The 19,809-nt window shown below is 64.6% G+C and overlaps 1 protein-coding gene across 7 annotated transcripts in view; it reads right to left on the minus strand.

The window, feature by feature from the left end:
- NFIX (nuclear factor I X) overlaps nt 1-19,809 on the minus strand; it is a 94,304-nt gene that overhangs the window by 18,378 nt on the left and 56,117 nt on the right. For all 7 annotated transcript variants that reach the window (XM_045576077.1, XM_036422825.2, XM_036422826.2 and 4 more), the window contains 4 exons: nt 3,654-3,716; nt 3,294-3,368; nt 2,822-2,942; nt 1,410-1,546 (listed from right to left, as the gene is read on the minus strand). In XM_045576077.1, coding sequence (XP_045432033.1) covers nt 1,410-1,546; nt 2,822-2,942; nt 3,294-3,368; nt 3,654-3,716 — 396 coding nt within the window. The remainder of the gene's footprint in view (nt 1-1,409; nt 1,547-2,821; nt 2,943-3,293; nt 3,369-3,653; nt 3,717-19,809) is intronic.

A 19,809-nucleotide genomic window follows, 5' to 3' on the forward strand; every position in this document is an offset into this window, starting at 1 on the left:
GGGCTCCTTGGGGACCGGGTCTAGGCCGAGGGAGGGCCTGGGGCTGCCGGCCACGGTGGACGTGCCCTTAAGGCACCGGGCGCCTCGTGGGAGCAGCCGCTGAAGGGAGGCCCGGCTGGGGCTTCTTCAGGGCCTTCTCTCTGCACCTCCCGAGGTCCCCAGGGAAGCATCGGGGCTGTGCTGGCCCCCAGCCCCCGCCTGCCTCCAGGAAGCCCGGGAAGAGCACCCAGAGTCATGGGGAGCGAGTCCGTAGGCAGAGGCGGGCTCCATGGCGGCCCAGAGCCTGCTCCCTCCGCCCAGGCCCGGCCGAGCCCTCCTCCCCGCCTCCAGAGGAGCCACGAGCAGAAGCGGATTCTGTGTCTGGGGCAGCGCCTTCCTGACCTTTGGCCTTCTCCCTCATCCCAGCCCGTTCCCATGGCCCTTCCCAGCAGGGCCACATCTGGAGAGCCACGTCCCCACCCCAGGCCGAGGAGAGCAGAGGCGCCCTGTGCACACGCGCACACACACACACACGCACGGGCGGGCGGTACTCCCCGGCCCGGCACACACAGCTGCCACCCGTGTGCCCGGCAGTATCCCACAGCCAGCTTCGTCTCCGCGGCTCTCCGGGTCCGCCCAGGCCGCCCAGCAGGGCCCGGCATGCCCGTGGGCGGGGTCCCTGGGAAGTAGGTGGCTGGAGGGGGCTGGGAGGCCTGAAGACAGTCCTGCTCGCTCTTGACTTAGACGCTGCCCCTTTCTGCGAAGCTGGGCCCTTTAGCCCAGCCGTTCTCAGCTCGGTCAGCTGGGGAAGGGTCTGTCCTCCCCCGACCTGAGGGGACATTCAGCGATGTTTGGAGATGGTTTTGGCCATCACACCACGGGGGCGTGTGTGTGTGTGGGGGGATGCTACTGGCGTCTAGAGCGGGGAGGCAGGGCTGCTGCTCAACAGCCTTCGGTGCACAGGATGCCGCAGCCCAGAGAAGGCCCAGCCCCAGGGTCCGCAGGGCCCCGTCTGAGAAACCGCTCCAACCCTCTGCACGCCACAGACGGTTCCTTTTGGACGCAGGGCAGTTAGCTGGTTATACCACCAAGACTCTGGAGCTGGGACAGCCTTTCTCCAGAAATACCCAGAGAAGGAGCCTGAGAGGCTTTGGAGGGGAAGCCCCAGCCCCACTGCAGGGCATCAGAGGCCTCCGTGCCCCCTGCCATGCCCGTGGCCCTGCCACCCACGCTGGCAGCCACGCTCCTCGCCTCCGCCCCGTCCTCCGGCCGCACCGGCCGCACCGCCTTCCTCCGGGAGACCGGGAGGCCAGGCGCCGGGGAGTGCCCCTGACCGCGGGGGGACCGGTGGGAGAGTCACCGGGGAACGGAGGGAGGAGACGAGGCTCGGGGCTGCCCTCGCTCCGGGCCAGGCCTCGCGGCGCCCGTACCTGCATCCACATCGTTGGGCCACCCGCTGGACTGGCTGCTGCCAGCCGCCGGGGAGCGGCCTGTCCCGGGATAGAAGACGTCGTCGACAGGGCTCTCCATCTCACTGTCATCAATGGACTTGGGGCGCTTGGTGGTGCTGGGGAAGGAGGAGAGGGGTCAGGTGGGCCGGGGGCGGCCCGGGTACCGGGACTCAGGCTGAGGGAGCGGGTGCTCGCTGTGGTCCAGCCCCGTCGCTGGGCGCTCATTCGTGTCCACCCCCGGAACAGCCCTGGGGGAGCCCCTGGGGCCCAGCCTGCCTGCTGCTCCTCCTCGGTCTCCTTCTCAGTTCCCGCCTGAAACCATCATCCATCAGCTGCTCACGTCAGAGGTGGGCAACACCCTCAAACGCTTCCTTGGCCCCGTCAGCCCCCAGGGAGATGACGGAGGCTCTCCCCAGGGGAAAATACGCCAAGGGGGCCCACAAAAGCCCCTGAAAATGTTCTCGTGTTTGGATGCAATATTTAAACAGATCAAAATGCACACCCCAAACCTCACATGAACCAAAACATCCAATTATTATTATTATTATTATTTTAAGGGACAGGATCCTACCCTGCCCTGCACGACTGGCCCTGACCAGGGCCTACTGTGTCCTCACCCATCTCTCAGCTACATTCTACCCCCTCCTGCTACTGCTCCCCTCCAGGACGCGGGCCCTCCTCCAGCCTGGCCGTCGGTCCTGCTGGAGGTGCTTTCCTGAGCACACATCGCCGACATCTTCTGCTTAAAACATGCCAGGGGGCTGAAACCGGTTTGGCTCAGTGGATAGAACATTGGCCTGTGGACTCAAGGGTCCCAGGTTCGATTCCGGTCAAGGGCCTGTGCCTTGGTTACGGGCACATGCCTAGTGCAGGATGTGCAAGAGGCAGCTGACCGATGGTTCACTCTCATCGATGTTTCTGACTCTCTATCCCTCTCTCTTCCTCTCGGTAAAAACTCAATAAAATATTAAAACATAACAAACAAACAAAACAAAAACAAAAAAACAACGCCAGTGGGTTTTTAGTCTAAATACCGTCCTCTGGCCTCCGAAGCCCTCCAGAGCGCGTCCCACCAGCCTGTCCCACGTCGGCCGGGACGGAAGCTGCTCTCTCTCTCTGGAGTGTCCGCCCCGCACCCTTACTAGCCCCTGCAGGTCTGGGCTCAAATGTCACATTCCCGAGAGAGAGAGACCTCGGTCCCCACTGGGAGCGCCTTCCAGGCAGAGCCAGGCCGTGTTGAGGTGTGTGTTCCCAGGGCCGAGCGCCCACAACAGTACAAAGCAGGACGTCCAGGGGAGAGGGCCAGTGCCCTCAGCGAGGGGTGACGCTCTGAGATGGCCCGGTGGCGGGGGGAAAGGGGAGGGAAGGACAGAGGTGCTGGGCTTACTTACCTGGTGGAGGGAGGGGAGGTGATGGACCTCCGCCCCAGGGTCACCTGGTTGATGTTGTAGTAATTGGGACTCTCCAGGTCCGCCAGCGAGAAGTTGGGGCCGGATGCTGTGGCGACAGGAGCTGGGAAGAGGCGAGGGGATGGCGGATGAGTGTGTGGGTGCCGGAGGCCGAGGGAGCCTGTCCCCCAGGAGCCCCGGGGCAGGCTCACTGGGAAGCTGCCGAGGAGACCCCTCCCAGCTGAGCTCGCTGGAGGAGAGCCTGGCTGCCTGTTTCCTCCAAAGCGGAGGCCAGGCATGGGGCTCTCGGGGCACCGCTGCTGCCCTCAGCCTGGTGCCCAGGAGGCAGGCAATGTCCCAGGAAACCCTGTCTGCCCCTGACCCCAGCAAGACCCCCTCCACCTGCAGGGCCCACGCCTCACCTCCCTCTCCCCGCCCCCTGCTGACTGGGCCAGGAAGGAAGGACTCAACTTACTCTGTGAAACTCTGACCAGCTCTGTCACGTTCCAGACCCCGGAAGTCACAAAACAGTCCTGGAAGCTTAAGTGCCCTGAGGAGGGAACAGAGCGGTGAGTGAGTGGAGGGGAGGCCAGGAGGGGATGTCTCCCCACCCCCCAATGCTCCCTCCCGAGCCCAGGATGGCCCTTGGGGTTCTCAGGTCTCTAGGGAAGAGGGGGTGCACTCCAGGTGTGTCCCCTCCCCTTCAGCTGGCAGCCAGAATTCCGCTGAGGGACTGCTGCGGGAAGGGGAGGAGCTGGTGGGAGACACAGGCGGGCCCAGGGGCCGGGCCATCGGGGAGGCGTGGGCAGCAGGGCAGGGGGGCGAGGGCACTGACCGTTGGGCAGTGGTTTGATGTCCGCATCTCCTTGCTGGTTTGAACTATCTGATTGTCCGGATTCTGCGGGAGACACAAAGGGGAAGATGGGTCAAGACCAGACGGCTCCCTCTCCAGCCCCGTGTCCAGGGACACCCCACCGCCGTGGGGGCTCCTGGGCACTGCAGGGTGTTCGGCAGCACCCTCGGCCTCCACCCGCTAGGTGCCAGTAGCACCCCAGTGGTGACAACCAAAACCGTCTCCGGGGACAAAGGCGCCCGTGGGCGTGGGCGAGCGGCACCGGCCGGCAGTCAGGGCCGGAGGGCTCCTCGGCCGGAAGCCAGCGGCCGCTCTGCACAGCTGGAATGCACCCAAGGGCTCCCCCGCCTCCACCCGGCTCAAGTGCCCGGAGGAGCAGCCCCTGCCCCCGGACTTCACTCATTACAGCCGCTCCTGCCTGCTGGGGCCTCCCCCGCCTCACCTTTCTGCTCACAGGCAGTGCCTGGCAACGCGGAGGGGGGCGCCGGCCCTGGCGCTGCCGCCCGCGCCGTGCCAGCCTGTCTGGGCTGTCTCATGCCCCAGTGCCACAGCTGCTCGGAGGGAGCCCCGAAACAAGGGCCCATTGTGCAGCGGAGCGGCGGGCGGGGGCAGGGCGCAGAGTGTGTGTGAATATTTTGCCGGGCTTGGGAAAGCCCCCCGCCCCGCCCTCCGGGCCCTCAGAGCTGTGTGTGCCAGGGGCACCACGGGGACCTCCCGAATGCCTGCCTGGGCACGACAGCTGGTGAGAGGGTGGCGGAGGGGGGCCGGGGCAGGCTGTGGGGCAGGAGGAAGGCAGGCACTGGGTAAAAGAATCAGCTGTTTCCTGGGGGACCCCACGGGGTGGCGCTGGGCAAACGGGGGACAGGTGTTGTCCGGGGCTTTGCCCCGCTCTCTGGAACAATCCTGCCTCTTGGTCTCACCCGCAGGCCGGGAACCTGGCTGCTGAGCCGCTCACCCTGCGGAGCGGCCAGGGAGGAGGTGCCTGAGGGCGACGTGGGCCCCTCCGAGGCTCCGAGGCCCGCGGGAGCGGCCGGGCTGCCTCAGGACGGTCTCGGGCCCACGTCCCCCGTCCTTTTCCTTATTAGACTGAAAACACGGTTTCGATGGGTTGATTTTAGAGAGCGACAGGAAGGGGGAGAGAGAAGGAGAAACATCTATTTGTCCCACTTGCACTCATTGGTTGACTTCTGTACGTGTCCTGACCAGAGATGGAACCCGCACAACCTTGGCCTAGCGGGACGCCGCCCACTGGGCTACCCGGCCATTGTTCGATTTTCTCTTTAATGACAAAAAGTAATAGCGGCCCTAGCCAGCAGCTGCCTCAGGCCACCCTTTCCCCGGCTCCTGACGCAGGAGGGGCGGAGCCTCAGGCCAGGCTCCAGCCCCCGCTGCCCAGGGGTCCCTGCCACCAGCCCCTGCAGGCCCGATGCCCACCCCACGGACTGGCCCGGGTCCCCCCCACGCGGAGGCGCTGGCAAGCCCCGGGACGGAGGAGACCAGAGCGGCCGGACAAAGAGACGGAGGTGGAGCAGCGACGGACGGAGGCAGACGCCTGGCCGCCGGCAGCGAGACAGACAGGAAATCCCTCCTCCCGGGGCTGCGGCCGGACGGAGCCGCTGTTATTCCTATCAGCGCCGCGGAGAGCGGGCGGCGGGAGAGCGCCTCGGGCAGCGCTGCCCGCTGCTGGCAGCCATGTTCTCCTTGGCAGCCATCTTACGGCTGGCGCCCGCGGCCACCGCCGGCCTGGCGCTCGGCTCCGTCCCGGACAAAGGCAGACCCTGGAGGTCTGGGCCCGGGCTCCGAGGCACCGAAGCCAGCCCTGCGGCCAGGGCCCCACTGTCCTGCTCGAGCTTCTCCCTCCCTCCCAGGCCGAGGAGTGGACAGGGAGGGACAGGGAGGGACAGGGAGGGACAGGGAGGGACAGGGAGGGACAGGGAGGGACAGAGAGGGACAGGGAGGGACAGGGAGGGGACAGGGAGGGACAAGGAGGGACAGGGAGGGGACAGAGAGGGACAGAGAGGGACAGGGAGGGACAGGGAGGGACAGGGAGGGGACAGAGAGGGACAGGAAGGGACAGGGAGGGACAGAGAGGGACAGGGAGGAACAGGGAGGGGACAGAGAGGGACAGGGAGGGACAGGGAGGGACAGGGAGGGACAGGGAGGGACAGGGAGGGGACAGAGAGGGACAGGGAGGGGACGGGGGCTGAGGCCTGGGCCTGGGGATGCTCCGCCCGCTCCAGGCAGCTGGCCCCAGGCAGCCCCCAGGCCCAAGGGCTCCTCTGGTTCAGCCCGAGTGGACCCCGGCCCCAAGGGACAGTGTGCGATGTGATGGCTGCAGGCCCGTGCCCGCCTCGACAGCTGGGGAGTGGGCCTGGGGCGGGCCCGGAGGGGCTGGCGGGGACCCAGCAGACAGGCTGTGGGCCCTGGTGCACAGGCGCCCGGGGAGGGGGGCCAGCCTTCTCCCCCCAGGGGTGCTGGGGAGCCGCGCCCTGAAGTCAGGGTCTGGTCCAGACAGCCCTCGGAGCACACAGCACCCCAGCACCCCGGCCCCCTTCCCTCGGGCTCCCTCCCGGGGGAGGGGGTAACCCCAGGCCTGGGGACAGGCAGGAGGAAGGCTGCCGGGCTTTTATCTGGCAGAATGGGGCTTATCAGAACCACCAGCTGAACAAACACACAAATCCACGGTTAGTGAGGGAAAACCCTCTGCCTGAACCCTTTATCTCCTGTTCGCAGGCCCCACGCGCTGCCCCCTGCCAGCAGCGCCCGAGGAGACCTGACTGCTGCCCGGCGGGCCCCCCTCGCCCCGACCCAGCGCGGGGTGGCTCTCCTCGGAGGCTCTGCCAGGCGGGCGTGAGCGAGCTCCCGCACCCGGGAGCCCCCTCCAGTGTCTGCTTTCTCACGGGGGACAATGGGCCAGCTGGTGGCCTGCGGACCCATGGAGGGGCAGGATGGCATTGGCTGGCACAGGGCGGGCAGGTGCCCAGCTCCATCTTTTATTCCCTCCCGCCCAGCCCACATCCCGGAGACTGCTGCTCTGAGCCCTCAGCCGTTCGGGGTCACGTTTCCTGGCAGTCTTTCCAGCCTCCGCCTCCGCCCTGGCCCGGTCACCAGAGCGATGGGAACCCTAGGCACATACCCCCAGTGCGGGGGGGGGGGGGGGGGGGCCCCGACTGAGGCCGGCACAGAAACCCCGCCTGAACCTTTCTTCAGAGGCCACAGCTGCTGTAGATTCCCGGGGAGACGGGAGACAGGACAGGGGGGCCGTTGGCACGGTTACCTCGCTCAGCCCCGGGCACCTCACCACTGTCCGCCTTCCTGTGCTGAGGACCTCCCATGGTGCCCAGCTCATGAGGCCTCCTCCTCAGCTGCTATCTGAGGATGGCGGCCCCGGGGCCAGGTTTGGGGAAGGAGAGAATCTTGTTGCGAACATTGCCAGGGGGTCAGACCGGCCTGTGTCGCACACAGGAGCAGGCTCTGCTGACATCCTCTGCACGCCCTCCTCGTGGTGCCTGGGGACCCGGCCGCCCAGGAGGCTCCCGCAAGGGAGGAGGGTGCAGGAGAAGGTGACAAGCCTGGGCTGCCACGGCCGTGGGCGCAGTGGGCTCCCCAGAGCAAAGCTCTAATTGGAGAGACTGCTCCCCATTCACCTGCACACACGTCCTCGGTCAGCCTGTGTCGCTGGCCTGTGGACTGGCAGGTGGCCTGGTGCAGCCCCCAGACATGGTTGGTAGTGGGGGCCCCTGTCTTCCTCGGGCCCCTCCGTATCCCCTGGAACGGTGGCAATGCCCCCCCCCGCCCACTGTCTTTCCTGCCCTCTGGCCCCCACTCCACCCTCTCAGCCCCTGAAGCTCCTGCTTCCTTCGCTCAGCTCTTACCCTTTCTCTCTGAATCGGTTCTGTCTCTGCTCGGCACCCCATTGCCGTCCTTCCTTCTCCTTCCCTTCCCCTCTGTCCAGCCCCGCTTCCTCTCCCGATCCTGCCTGTGTGCACACGTGTGTGCGTGTGCATACGTGTGCATGTTTCCGGGCGTTCCGGAGGGGGAGGCTCCCGCTGCCGGGAAGAGCCCGGGGCTGCACACGAACCCCGGCCGACAGTGTTTTTATATATATTTTCCAGTCGCAGGCAGGGAGATATTTATGGCTCCCGCTAGGTGCGGGAGGAATTCCTGCATGCTGCAGCGAGGGGCGCGCTGCCCCCAGCTCTCACCCGAGACAAACTCCCTGACAAAAGGCGCGTGTGACTCGCTGGCCGCCTCCCCCACGCATGTCACGACGCCGGGATGAGAGGGGCACACGGACCCGGCTCACCCACACCCACACGTGTGTCCCTGAGCACGTGCAAACACGCAGGCCAGCACAAGGTGGGGATGCCTCCAGCCACATCCTGCCGTCCCGCAGTGGGGGGGTGCGCCGTGCACCCCGAGCTGTGATCCCACGGTGGCAGCATGCCCTGTGCTAAGCTCCGGGCCAGCTAGGAAACCCCTCCAGCTTTGCCCTGAAGGCTGGCTTTTTGGGGGCCAGGGAGGACACCCCTCAGAGCCCGCATGTCCTTCCCCTGGTTCTCCCCCCAGGCCTGCGGTCAGGACGCAGGTGGGGCGTGCTCTGTTCCGGGGTGGCTGTCCTCTGAAGGGCCCTTTCCGGCGGGGCACGGCCCCTCCCCCTCGCCTCTGTGACTCCGGAGCGTCCAGAGCGCTGGAAACCCAATCTCGAGGGGAGCCAGAGGCCGGCCCGCAGCAATCAGAGCCGGAGAATATAACTATTGTGCCTCTTGAAACCCAAGTCCCAGAATCTGAGACACCCTGAGGAGGGGAGCGGGGCGGATGGGGGGCTAGGAGGACGGGTCACCGAGGGGTTCTCCCCATCTCAGCACACAGGAGACTGCGGACCAGGAAGTCCTTGAGAACGAAGGGCAGCCAGAGGGCAGGGTGGGGGGGGCCCAGCCTGGGCCAGGTCCAGGGGGCTTCTAGGATCTTCTCCTTCTTCCTGCCGCTCCTCGCTCTACCTCCACACACCAGCTTGCGTGGCACAGGCCCTGGAGCCACCGAGAGGTTTCTCCCTCCCCTTCATCCTTAGACCCCGACATCGCCGGAGACAGGACTGACCTGAGCACAGTCCTCACACTGTGGGTGGGGGTAAGGGCCGGGTAGAGAGACATGTCCCCCGTATCACCCTCACCCCTCCTTTTCTCATTCCCCCTCCACTCACAGATCCAGAGAGGGTCTGAGGCCTTGATGGGAGTCGCCTGCGCAGAGGAAGGGGGATAAGGGCCAGGGGAGAGGCCCAGCGGCCTCCGGAGCACGCAGGTGGTCTAGACCAGCTCTGGCCGTCCCCGGGGGCCTGGGCTCAAGGGAGGTCATCAAGGGCGGGACGGGGTCGGGACAGGTCAGGCCACAGGGACCTGGCAGGACAGGGCCAGCATCGGGATGGGACACCCCACTCTTGGTCCCTGACACCAAGAGTGCTTCCTTCTTCCCCTCAACCCAGTCCGCCTCCATGGGAGCCGTGCGGGGTCCCCAGGGAGCAAGGGACTGGGCTACTCCAGGGCTGGCCACCCTGCAGGGAGGCGAAGGCAAGTCTGTGGGTCCATCTGGTGCCCAGGACACCAGCTGAGTGGGCTCAGCTGGCTGGACTCAGGCAAGCACCTCTGGGAGTGAGCTGCTCAGCACCCTCTGTACTCGGTGCGGCCCCCAGCCCAGGGGGAACTAGGGACGGGACTTGGGCACGGAAGTCTGAGGGGACTGGGTGCTCCGTTGCTCTCCCCACGGGATGAAACAGCGGCCAGCAAAGAAGAGAGGAGGGACACACCTCAGCGCCCAGCAAAGCACCCGTCGCTGGAGAGAGCCCAGGCCAGGATGGACAAACGAGAGCAGCCTCCCCGCCCACAGCAGCACTGGGAGACGCAGGCGGATCTGTAGGAGACCCAGCGCCGACCTCAGACGTCCGGGCTCCATGGCTGTCTGGAGTGAATGAGCAGACGCAGGGCCTGGAGGTAACAGCATCCCGGATGTTCTAGAGGTCCCCAGAGGCTGGGAAGTCACCGGAGAGGGACCGAAGAGGAAGCAGCCACTACAGAAGGAGGCAAAGGGAGGGCCTAGAGGGAGATGGAGGAAAGCAGGAGGCCCCGCCCGTGGTGCCTCTCCACCTCCGTCCTGAGCTTGCCCTTGGCCTATGCAGGGAGGTGTCCTTGGTCTGGACCCTGTGCCCACTCACGGGGAGCACAATGGAGCTCTACGACACCCCACCATGGGGGGGCGTCTGGCTCACCCCAGCATTGTGAGCTCCACCTACCGGCCCCGTGACCTTGGCCAAGTTCTGAACTGTTCCTCATCTGTGAGACAGAGATGCCACGCCCGCCCTGTGCTCCTGAGCAATGAATAAACGAGAAACCTGGGAGAAGGCGCTTAGCTCAGGGCCCGGCTCAGAGCAGGGGTTCCGCGGACACCGGCTGTCCTTCCGCCCGGGCCACCGTTTCCCCTCACACCTCCACTGGCTGAACTCTGCTCCTCCCCGGGCTCCGCTCCCCTCCCTCGGAGCTCCTCCTCTTCACCACCAGGAGGTCCACCCTGGAGCCTAGTTTTTAGTGTCTCACACTAGAGGCCACAGCCAGTGAGCGGAGGGCTCTCCCGAGGGGCCTGGCCCAGGACCATCAGCCAAGGGGGGCAGAAAGGGCGCCCTGCAAGGAAAAGGCAGAGCCGGACACCTCCCACGGGTGTGCACGGTTTCAGGGTGGTCACCGCGATGGAAACGGGGGAGGAGAGGCAGGGAACGAGGAAGCCAGAAGGTGGGCTGGGCCAGCGGGGAAGGGGAGAAACTGCTGGTGCCTCTGGACTCTGAAGGTGTTGGGGCCAAGGCCCTGCTCTTCCCAGCCCAGCCCTGAGGCTACAGAGAGCGGAGAACCACGAGCACACGCCCTGCCCCACGGATGGCCGATGGCCGGGCATCTCTCCTGGCGGAGCCTGCGGGTGCCACGGCTCAGCTGGCGGTTGGAGCCAGCACTCCCAGGAGGGCCTGGGGCCAGAAGTCATGTGACGGCGGCCCAAGAAAAGTGGCCCCAGGCTCCTTGAAGCGTGTCCCCTCCCCATTCTGGTGGATAGAAAATGACGTTGGGGGATGCCCCCTGTATCCCATGTGCCAAGAAAAGACGGGGCCCCGAGGAACAGGCGCCCACAGCCAGCCTGGGGCCCGCAGCACTGCTCCCCCATCGCCACCCCCACGCGGGCTATTTTTGGTGCTGCCCTTGCTGGCCCTTTGAGCTGCCCAGGCCAGGCCAGGCCAGGCCAGGCTAGACAACCACTCCCACACCCACCCCCAGCTGATCTTAGGACTATTAATAGTGTCCCTGCTCCCAGGACCAGGCTTCACTCCCCATCCCCTAAATACCCGTGCCCTTGGTCTAGTGGTTTGTGAAGGAGAAGGCCTCAGAGGCTAATGCCGACCCCGGAGGAGAAAGGTGGTCCCCGGCAGTTCTGGGGACCACTTCGGTGACAAGTCTGGGACGAGCAGGAGTTCGGGGAGGAGGCGGCCATTAAATTCCAGAGCAAGAGACAGACAGAAAGACAAAATGAAGGCTGTGAGAGAGAGAGGCAAGGGCCACGCTGGAAAAGCAGAGGCAAAGGAACGCGGCTCAGAGGGAGAGAGGGCTGCAGCAGAAAGCAGCAGAGAGGAGGAGTGTTCCAGGAGAGGCAGGGAAAGGGGGAGAGAGCCGAGGGAAAGAGAAAGCAAAGGGGAATCTGACTCCTCCTTTGAAAACAACGGCCCGAAGCGGGGAAACGTTCCTAAAAGGACGCAGGCTTCGCGAGCGCGCGGCTCGGGCGGCACCCCGCCGCCAGCATCTGTCTGAAGGGTGCTCAGCAGGGCGAGGGTCCGGCGAGACCCCCCGGCAATGCTCTGGGGAAGAGGTGGGAAGCAGAAAACCAGGAGGAGGTGCAGGGAAGGGGCAAACAATGAAGAAAAAGAAGGTGGTTCGAGAAGCAAGTCCCCAGAGAGAGGAAATTCACTCTGAGGCCTGTGCAAGGGGAGGCCCCGCACGCAGCCCCTCCTCGCCCACGGAAAGGAGGCTGGGCGGGCCGGAGGGCGGCAGGGGCGAGGGGAGAAAACTCACCTCTCTCCACTCCCCCCATGGGGACGCAGGAGCAGGCCAAGGCCACTGCCTCCCTTCCTCAGGTGCTCCAACACCCTCAACCCTCTAAGGGACGGACAGCATCTGACTCCCAGGCCGGCGACCCTAACGGAGCATCCTCCGCTAGGGACTTGCCTTGTCGGGGGAGAGGACTCTGACACACAGAAGTAACAAACATAAATGCACACCAATGTCCACGTGGAAGCCCAGCAGCCCTCCCGTTCAAACCCCACCCATTCTGGGAGCCTCCAGCCGGGCCAGGGCGGGGAGAGTGGGAGATGCTACTTCTGGACCGCACAAGAGCCCCGACCGAGGCCCTGGCCACCAGACTTCCCAGGCTGGGGCGTCCTGGCCAGGAGCACCCCGCCTGACCAACAGCCCTTTTGGGGGTCCAGGTCTGCTGGTGTTTTTCACTCCTGCACCCCTCACATCTCAAAGCAGTGGGTAGATAACAAGACTCTGAGGTAGGGGTGTCGAACTCAATCAGAGAAGGGGCCAAAATCTAAAATCCAGCCTAAATCGCGGGCCGAATGGTTTACTGAACAGTCATAAACTGTCATTGTGATGGAAACGCAGCGGAGTGCAGTGATGACAGCGAGGTGCGGGCCACATTGCAAGACCTGGCGGGTCGGATTTGGCCCGCGGGCCTTGTGTTTGACACATGTGCTCTGAGGAGACCCTTCCACACCTTTCTTTCAGCCGTGGCTACACTAACCCCCCCCCCCCCGGGGGACAGAAGCACAGGTAGCTGGCACCCTTCCCTCCGAGGAGGAGAGGACATCTTTCCCCAGACCCAGTCCTCACTAACACTCACACCCACGGAAGTGGGCCAGTGCACAGGCCTGAGCGCACGGGGCCCCGTGCCCGAGGGCTGGACTGACCCGAGCGAGGACCCAGCGTCTCCCCGTGGAGGGAAGACTCCCCACCCTGCAGGCCTTCAGGCAGCCACTGTCCAAAGGAGACCGGAGGGATTTGGACCTCTGACTGCAAGCCAGAGCTCTGCGAACCCAGGCTGGGCAGAACGGGGATGTGGGGGCAGGTGGCCTCCTGAGGAGACGCTGAAGAGCACCTGGAATCGGGAGCCCGAAGTCCAGATCCCAGACCTGCCGCGACCGTGCGCCCAGCACACCTCCCCGGGCTCCTCTCACTGCCGGTGCCACACACTCAGGCTGCCCCTGGCTGCAGGGCAAGAGGATGCCTCGTGAGCAGGAGTTTGTACAGAGGAGGAGAAGTGACGGTTTCATACAGTGTAAAGCCAGACATACATATGGAAGGCGTGAGGGGCCAGGGCGGGGCAGCTTCCAGGGCCCTATACTTCTGTGCTGTTGCCATCAAGAGGAGCCGCCAAGGGGCATCTCCCAGAAAGAAGTCAGGATGCCCGGTATACGGAGCCTGGCACCTGGTAGGAAGCAGCTACTCAGAACCAGGACGGGGGCAGTTCCGGCTGCTGAAGGGACAAAAGCGATATCCAGCCGAAACCGGTTTGGCTCAGTGGATAGAGTGTTGGTCTTCAGACTGAGGGGTCCCAGGTTCGATTCCAGTCAAGGGCATGTGCATTGGTTGTGGGCACATTCCCGGAGGGGGGTGTGCAGGAGGCAGCTGACCGATGATTCTCTCTCACCGATGTTTCTGGCTCTCTATCCTTCTCCCTTCCTCTCTGTAAAAAAAAAATCAATGAAATATATATTTTTAAAAGCGATATCCACGTTGTGAAGGTCAAGTTCCGCACTCACAACGCCCTGAAAGACCAAAAGGGGGCTTCCCGGGGCAGCCCGGGCAGCGGGGCTCACGGGCCACGCCCCACGGGAGCCGCGCGCTGCACTCCCGGCCGCCGTAGCTAGGTGGCGCAGCGAGTTAACGCTAGCTGCCCAGGGGCGGCGGCGGCGGGGCTGGGGGCGGCGAACCCGTGCACCGCCCGCTCGGGGCTCCAGGGGCCTGGTTCCCTCTGCGCGCCGCGAGCCCCAGAGGAGGAAAGAGAAGGACCCGGCCAAGCCCGGGCCACTCGGACCCCGGGGTTGTGCTGTCCCAGCGGCTCCCGTGGCTGCGGCTGCCAAGCACATCCCGTGATGTGATGTGAGGGCCGAGCTTCCCGTTCTCATTGATTAGGAACAGCTTGCGGTGCGGGGGCCGGAGAGAAGGGGGCCGGGGAAAGGCAGGCGAGGAGAAGCGGGAGGTGGGGGACTGCCAGGTGCATGGCTGGCGGGGGGATGGGGGTGTATGATCCAGAGCCCTGGCCCACTCTGCGCAGCCGCCGCCGCGGCTGAGTCCCCCGCCTGCCTCCCCCAGCGCCGGGGTGTGGGCGAGCCAGCGGCTGCAGGACTCCAGGAGTGCTCCCAACACGCCCGCAAAGCCCCCAACCTTTTGGGGACCTGTCTCTGCGTTTGAGAGACGCTTGAAGAGGAATAGTTCCTCCCCCCTCCTACCCTCTCAAAGAGTGAAAAATGGAGATTAAAAGTCAGAGATCAGGATCCAGCGAGAGGGAGAGAAATGAGAAAAGTCAGGAAGGGAAAAAAGAACACCACACCAGCGCGGCTCTGCAGTGGCGGCGGCAGCCGGCGGGCACACCCTCCCTGGCGGGCACGGAGAAAGGTCCCTTTGTTTGGCGCGGAGGTTAGCTGAGGTGAGGCTGCCCCTGCCACACACACCCCTCTGACCCTGGCCGGTGCAGATTGCTTCTCAGGACTCGGGACTGAGCCTGACCGCTTCTCTGGGCCCACAATCCTTCTCCTAGTCTTCTCTGGTCCCCCAGTCCTTCTCCCAATCCCCCCGCCAGCCTGCGGAGCGCCAGGCTGGCCGGGGAGGACTGCTCCCTGCCTCCTTCCTGCCTTGCCCAAGCACCAAGGGCCACATATATGGGGCTGGGCTCCTCCAAAAGGCGCCCTGGACAAACGCTGCTGGCCGTACACAGTGCGTCCAGACAGCTCTTAAGCTACAGGGTTTGAGGGGCAGCTTCTGCCTGCAGCAGGCCTCCCCCAAAGGCATGGCCTGATAGGGTGGCACGTGCTAGGAAGTGGTGCCCAGGAGGCACAGGCTGGCCGGCCACGCCCCTCTTGCCCACAGCGAGGCCCCGGGGCGGCTCCTGTGCCCATTCCAGATGGCCCTTCCCCATGCCCTCAGGCTCTGGGCTAGGGGAGGCTTTGCAGGGCTCCCTCAAAGTGAGGGCTGAGCTCCTGTGTTGGGGTCACTCTCAGATGAGAGGTAGAGCCTGATATCACCTCTTGGCTCCCTGAGGAGGAACCAGAGTGGGGAGATAAAGGGGGGCTGAGAAGTCCACCCCCCAGAGTCTACCAAAGCTGAGACCAAAGAGGGGGTGAGCAGGGAAGAGATACTGAAACGCACCCCCTTTGCTCTGCAGCGCCCCCCGCCCCCAGGCCCCTCCATTGGCTCAGGTGGGGGAAGGGAACTGAGGGATGGCAGTCCCCCAAGCGCTGTCTGCCTTCTGCGGGCACCCCCACCCCATCCACTAGGGCTTCTAGCCACTTCTGGGGGTATGCAGGCTCCCCGGAGACCTCCAACCTTTTGGGCAGAGCCTGGTGGCTTGACACTGGGTCAAGTGCATCCCATTTCCAACTCCTCCCCGCTCCCTCCCCCCCTGGGCAACGGCAGCAGAAAGCCTGGCGTGCGGGATTGACCTGGGCCCTCTGCTCCAGACAGTTCACTGGCCTCATGCAGGGTGGGCACCCGCTCCTTAGGAGACCCAGCCCCCTAGGAATCGGCAACAGTGGAAAGCAAGGTGGTTAGGGAAGGGGGAGGAGGAGTGGGGTGTTGCCAACCTGGCCCTCCCTGGGCCTCTGGCTGGGGAAGGGGGAAGGGGAGGAGGGAGAGGAGCGGCAGCAGCTGGAATCCCAGGGAGCCTGAACTATCCCTGCAAGAAGCTGCAGCTCAGATACACAATGTCCTGCCAAGCCCCAGGCCTCTTATTGAATTAAGGCAAGACAGACTTCCCAGATTTTTCTGTGCATGTGAAAACCCTGGTGTCGGTGGCTCCTGGGAGCTGTGAGCATGTGTGTGTGCGAGCACACATGTGGATGTGTGAATGCTGGTGGTGGGGGAGGAAGATAAGAAAAAGATGCAAATGCTAGAAGGACGACAAAGGTGGGGCAGGAAGATTTAGGAGAGTGGGCACCCAAATATTCTAGGAAAGCCGAACTCCAGACCAGAGTTCTCAACCCCTAACCCCGGCCATCCTCGGCGGTAGGACTGTCCTGTGCATCTCTGGCCTCACCCACTAGCTAGATGCCAGTAGCATCATGCCCCCCAGTCTCCTCTCAACAACCAGAATGTCCTCAATAACCACTGCCAATGTCCCCTTTGGGCAGAGCCAGTTCTGGCGCCCCCTCTGCTCCCGGGCACCAGCAGAAACCGCTTGTGCATTTATCACGAGGGCATCACCTCGCCTCCTGCGCTGGGCTTACACTATATCCCAGTTGCCTGGCTTCCCAAGTGTCTCACATCTGCGTCTTTTTTTCCTGAGACATTCTCCCCACCTGGCTCATCGAGCCAGAGGAGACCTAGAGCCACTCCTGCTTGGCGATGGCTTCGTAAAGCCGCCTTCGACAGGGGAAACGGAGCTCAGAGCACCGAAAGGCAAGAGTCCAGGTCACGCCTGGGCCCAGACAGCCGCCTGAGGCAGAGACCTGGGGCAGAGACCACGGCAGAGGTGGGGACTCTCCAGGGGACAGGTCCTCAGCCCCTGGAGGCCAGCAGGAGCGCCTGCACAGCTCTCTCTCCATCCGACACCCCTCTCCTTCCTGCTGGGGGGCTTCTGGGAAGCAGGAGCTGGGGCCTCCTCCCTCCCCGTGCCTGGGGTGGGTCACCTGTGATTGTCCTGGCCGGGGTGGGGGACCCCAGTCCCAGCAGCCCTTCTCCCCACAGGCCCCAGGAGCTCGCCTCTCCCCTGGCCTCCAGGAGCCCTGCACAGCCCCTTTCTGGGAAAAGAGCCAAAAGATGGGAGAAGGATGTTTATAAGCTGCTAAAAGGGAAAAGGAAAAAAGCGGGAGGTGGGGCAGAGGCCCAGGCCTCCAGGTAGTGTGGACTGGGGCCTCAATGGGGAGGAAGGCGGCCTTCCCCAAGGAGTCCAGCTCCCCACTCACCAAGCAGGGGAGCACCCTGCCCCGCCCCGCTGAGTCCCAGCCAGGCCTCGCTGTGCATACGCAGGGGTCTCGCCCAGGGTGCTCCACCAAATAACAGTTTCTTGACATCCTTATTCCAACACACAGGCCTGAGACACTCCTGCTGTTAGCTGGGCCCCCCAGGTCAGCCTGGATAGTGCAGAACCAGGAAGGCCACGGGGCCCGGGAGAGCCAGGGCTGGGGGTGTGGCGACAGGAGCCAGCCTCGGAGGGAGCTAAAGCTGAGTCCCCAGCTCAGAGGGCTCAGCACACAGCTAATGGGAGGCTGGCAGAAGCAAATTGTTGTTTACTTTTAATTAAGTAAACAATGTCGGCTTTCCGCCTCCTCCCCTGCCATCCCAGCCAGTAATTTGGGGGATGAGAACGGGGTTGCTTCCTTCCTCCTGCCGCCTTCCCTCTCTCCCAGCACTCCTGCTCGCTCTCGGCTCCGCATTGCCCGCTGGGGCAACATGCAAGTGCAGGATGGGGCCCCCGCCCCAGGGGCGATGGGGGCAGGAAGGTCCAGGCTGACCCACTGCCCATCCACCTCTGGGTTTGCCAGAGGGTGGCAAGGGCCAACCTGGCCCTGAGACTCTCTAAAAGCACTGAAGATGGGACCTCTTCTTTCTCTGCCGCTCCTCCCTCCAGCCATCTCAGAAATCCAGGAAACAGGCCCATGGAGAATCTGAGCAACGCAGAGGCCAAAGCCCCAGGTGAGGGCGAGGTTTTCCCAGGAGCCGGCTGGGTCTCCCTCACAGGGACCCGGCAGGGGGAACCTTCTGGTTCACAGCGGCAGGCCGGTGGCTGGCGGGTCTGTGCGCAGGAGCTCCCTGAGTCACTGGGCGAGGCTCGCACCAGTTTTCCTTGGAAACAGGGCTGACTTCATGGCCGTTATTTCTGCTCTTCCTGTCTTGAAATCTTTGATTTTTTTTTTTTTTAATGAGGGGCCCCGTGTTTTCATTCTGCACTGGGCCCCGCAGATTCTATAGGTAGCTCTGCTCAGAGGCATGAGAGAGGAACAAGAAGAAAAGAAAGCTCGTCGGCCTGTCACCGCCTGGGTCCCCGGGCCTGGGTGTGAGTGTGGGGCTCTCCTGAGTGGAGGGGCAGGCAGAAGGGGCTGAACCGAGTTGGGGGGAGGAGGCGGGCAGAGGCTGAATTTCAAGCGACTCCAGACACAGACAGACAGACAGACACGCAGACTGGGATCTACGTGGAAACAAAGTGCTCCGCATGCCCTTGATCAGTGAGACTCTAACCGAGCCAAACGCGGCTGAAGGGAGCGGAAGGGAGAAGAGGGAATTCGCTCCATCCCCTCTCTGCTGCCTCTGCCTCCCCAGGATCCAGCCGCGGGGTCCGGAGCCAAGCCGGGCCTTGGCGCTGACTTGAGTCCCCTCCTCCCCCCGAGTCTCGGAGTCTCTCCAAGGTGTTGGGGTGGAGGTGGGGGGAGCTGAGTCGTGTGCAAGCGCCGCTCCTCCCTCCGCTTCCCAACCTCCTCCCGCAGGGCGGGGCCTGCAGCCGCGGAGTTGGCCGGGGCTGGATGCAATTTCAGCCTCCGAGCCCGGCTTCCTGGCTGGAAGCAATTTTCTCATTAGGACCCCAGGCCTGCCTGCCCGCCCGCCCGTTGGTGCTCAGCCCTCGCTCCCCCTCCTGTGAAACCGCACCCCGCAGGCCTCCCCACAAACCACTCACACGCACAGGGAACCACACGTGTGCGAGTTGGAGGGGCGACAGCGGGGTCACTGACGTGCGGGTGGGTGCAGGAGAGGGGCTGGTGGGTGCACAGGCCCTCCCCTGGGAACCTCGGGGCAAGGCCAGGGCTCCTCACCCAGCTCCTGGCCGCCCATTCAGGCTCCTGCACCCCCCACCCCCACCCTCTTGCCTGTCACGGGTGGAGAGAATCCCCAGACCCCGGGACCCAGAGGGAGCTTGGGGAACCCAGAGGCCGGCGGGCGGAGCACGCACGACCCCCCCAGGAGAGAGCCCCGCGCTCAGCGGCTGCAGCCCACCCCCTCCTGGCTCCGCGGGGCCGGCGGGCGAGGAGCAGATGGGCCCTCGGGAGGCAGCCCCCTCCCCCAGCCCCGGCTGCTCCGAGAGGAGGGTGGTCTCCGGCGCGGGAGGGAGGGAGCGCCGAGGCCCCGCGCGGGGCGGCTCCGCGCTCCGCAGACACATGTGGTTGGACTTAAAAAGCTATTAGGGAGCGAGGCGCTGGCGGGAGCGCCGCGGCCCTCGCACCAGGGGCGGAGGGAGGGCAGATGCCGAGGCGGTGAGCTCAGCACCTCCCGCTCCCTCCCCGGCGCCCCCCCATACACACTCCGGAGGACTCGGGGACCCTCACTCAGCAGGAGAGGAGGGCAAGCCCTCGGGGGAGGGCGGGCAGGCTGCGCAGCCTGGGTCCAGGCACGGGGGTGGGGGGAGCACCGTTATCTGAGGTCTCCAGCCCAGGGATGGCGACTGCGGGGTGGGGGGGGGGTGTAAAGGGGGGAAGAGAAGAGGGATAGGAGGCAGGGGGCTTGGCTGCCCCCCCCCCAGACAGGTCCTCGGCCTTCCTGCTGCTGCTGCTTTTTGGGGTGGCAGCGGCTGGAGGTCCCCTAAAGGGTGTGTGCGTGTTTGGCAGGGCCCCGGAGTGGGGATTATTAGGAGAGCGGGAGAGGGAAGGGAAAAGTGGGCCCCACCCATCACGAGGCCAGAAAGACCGACAGAAAGTTCCCCAGAGCCGCCAGCTTGTAAAAAGCTACTTTTCTTTCCAAATTATGAACATTTTTTTCTTTTTAACGAGAGAGGAGGGGGTGGGGTGGGGGGGTAAACCCCAGAGCAGCCATCTAGGGCTTCACCAGGACCGCGGGTGACCCTGAGTGGTTGGTGACTGGAGGTGACAGGACCCCTCAGCAGGCTTTCCAGAATGTTCTACTCT

The sequence above is a fragment of the Pipistrellus kuhlii genome, unplaced genomic scaffold, assembly GCF_014108245.1.
Source record: "Pipistrellus kuhlii isolate mPipKuh1 unplaced genomic scaffold, mPipKuh1.p scaffold_m20_p_73, whole genome shotgun sequence".
In the NCBI taxonomy this organism is placed as follows: Eukaryota; Metazoa; Chordata; class Mammalia; order Chiroptera; family Vespertilionidae; genus Pipistrellus; species Pipistrellus kuhlii.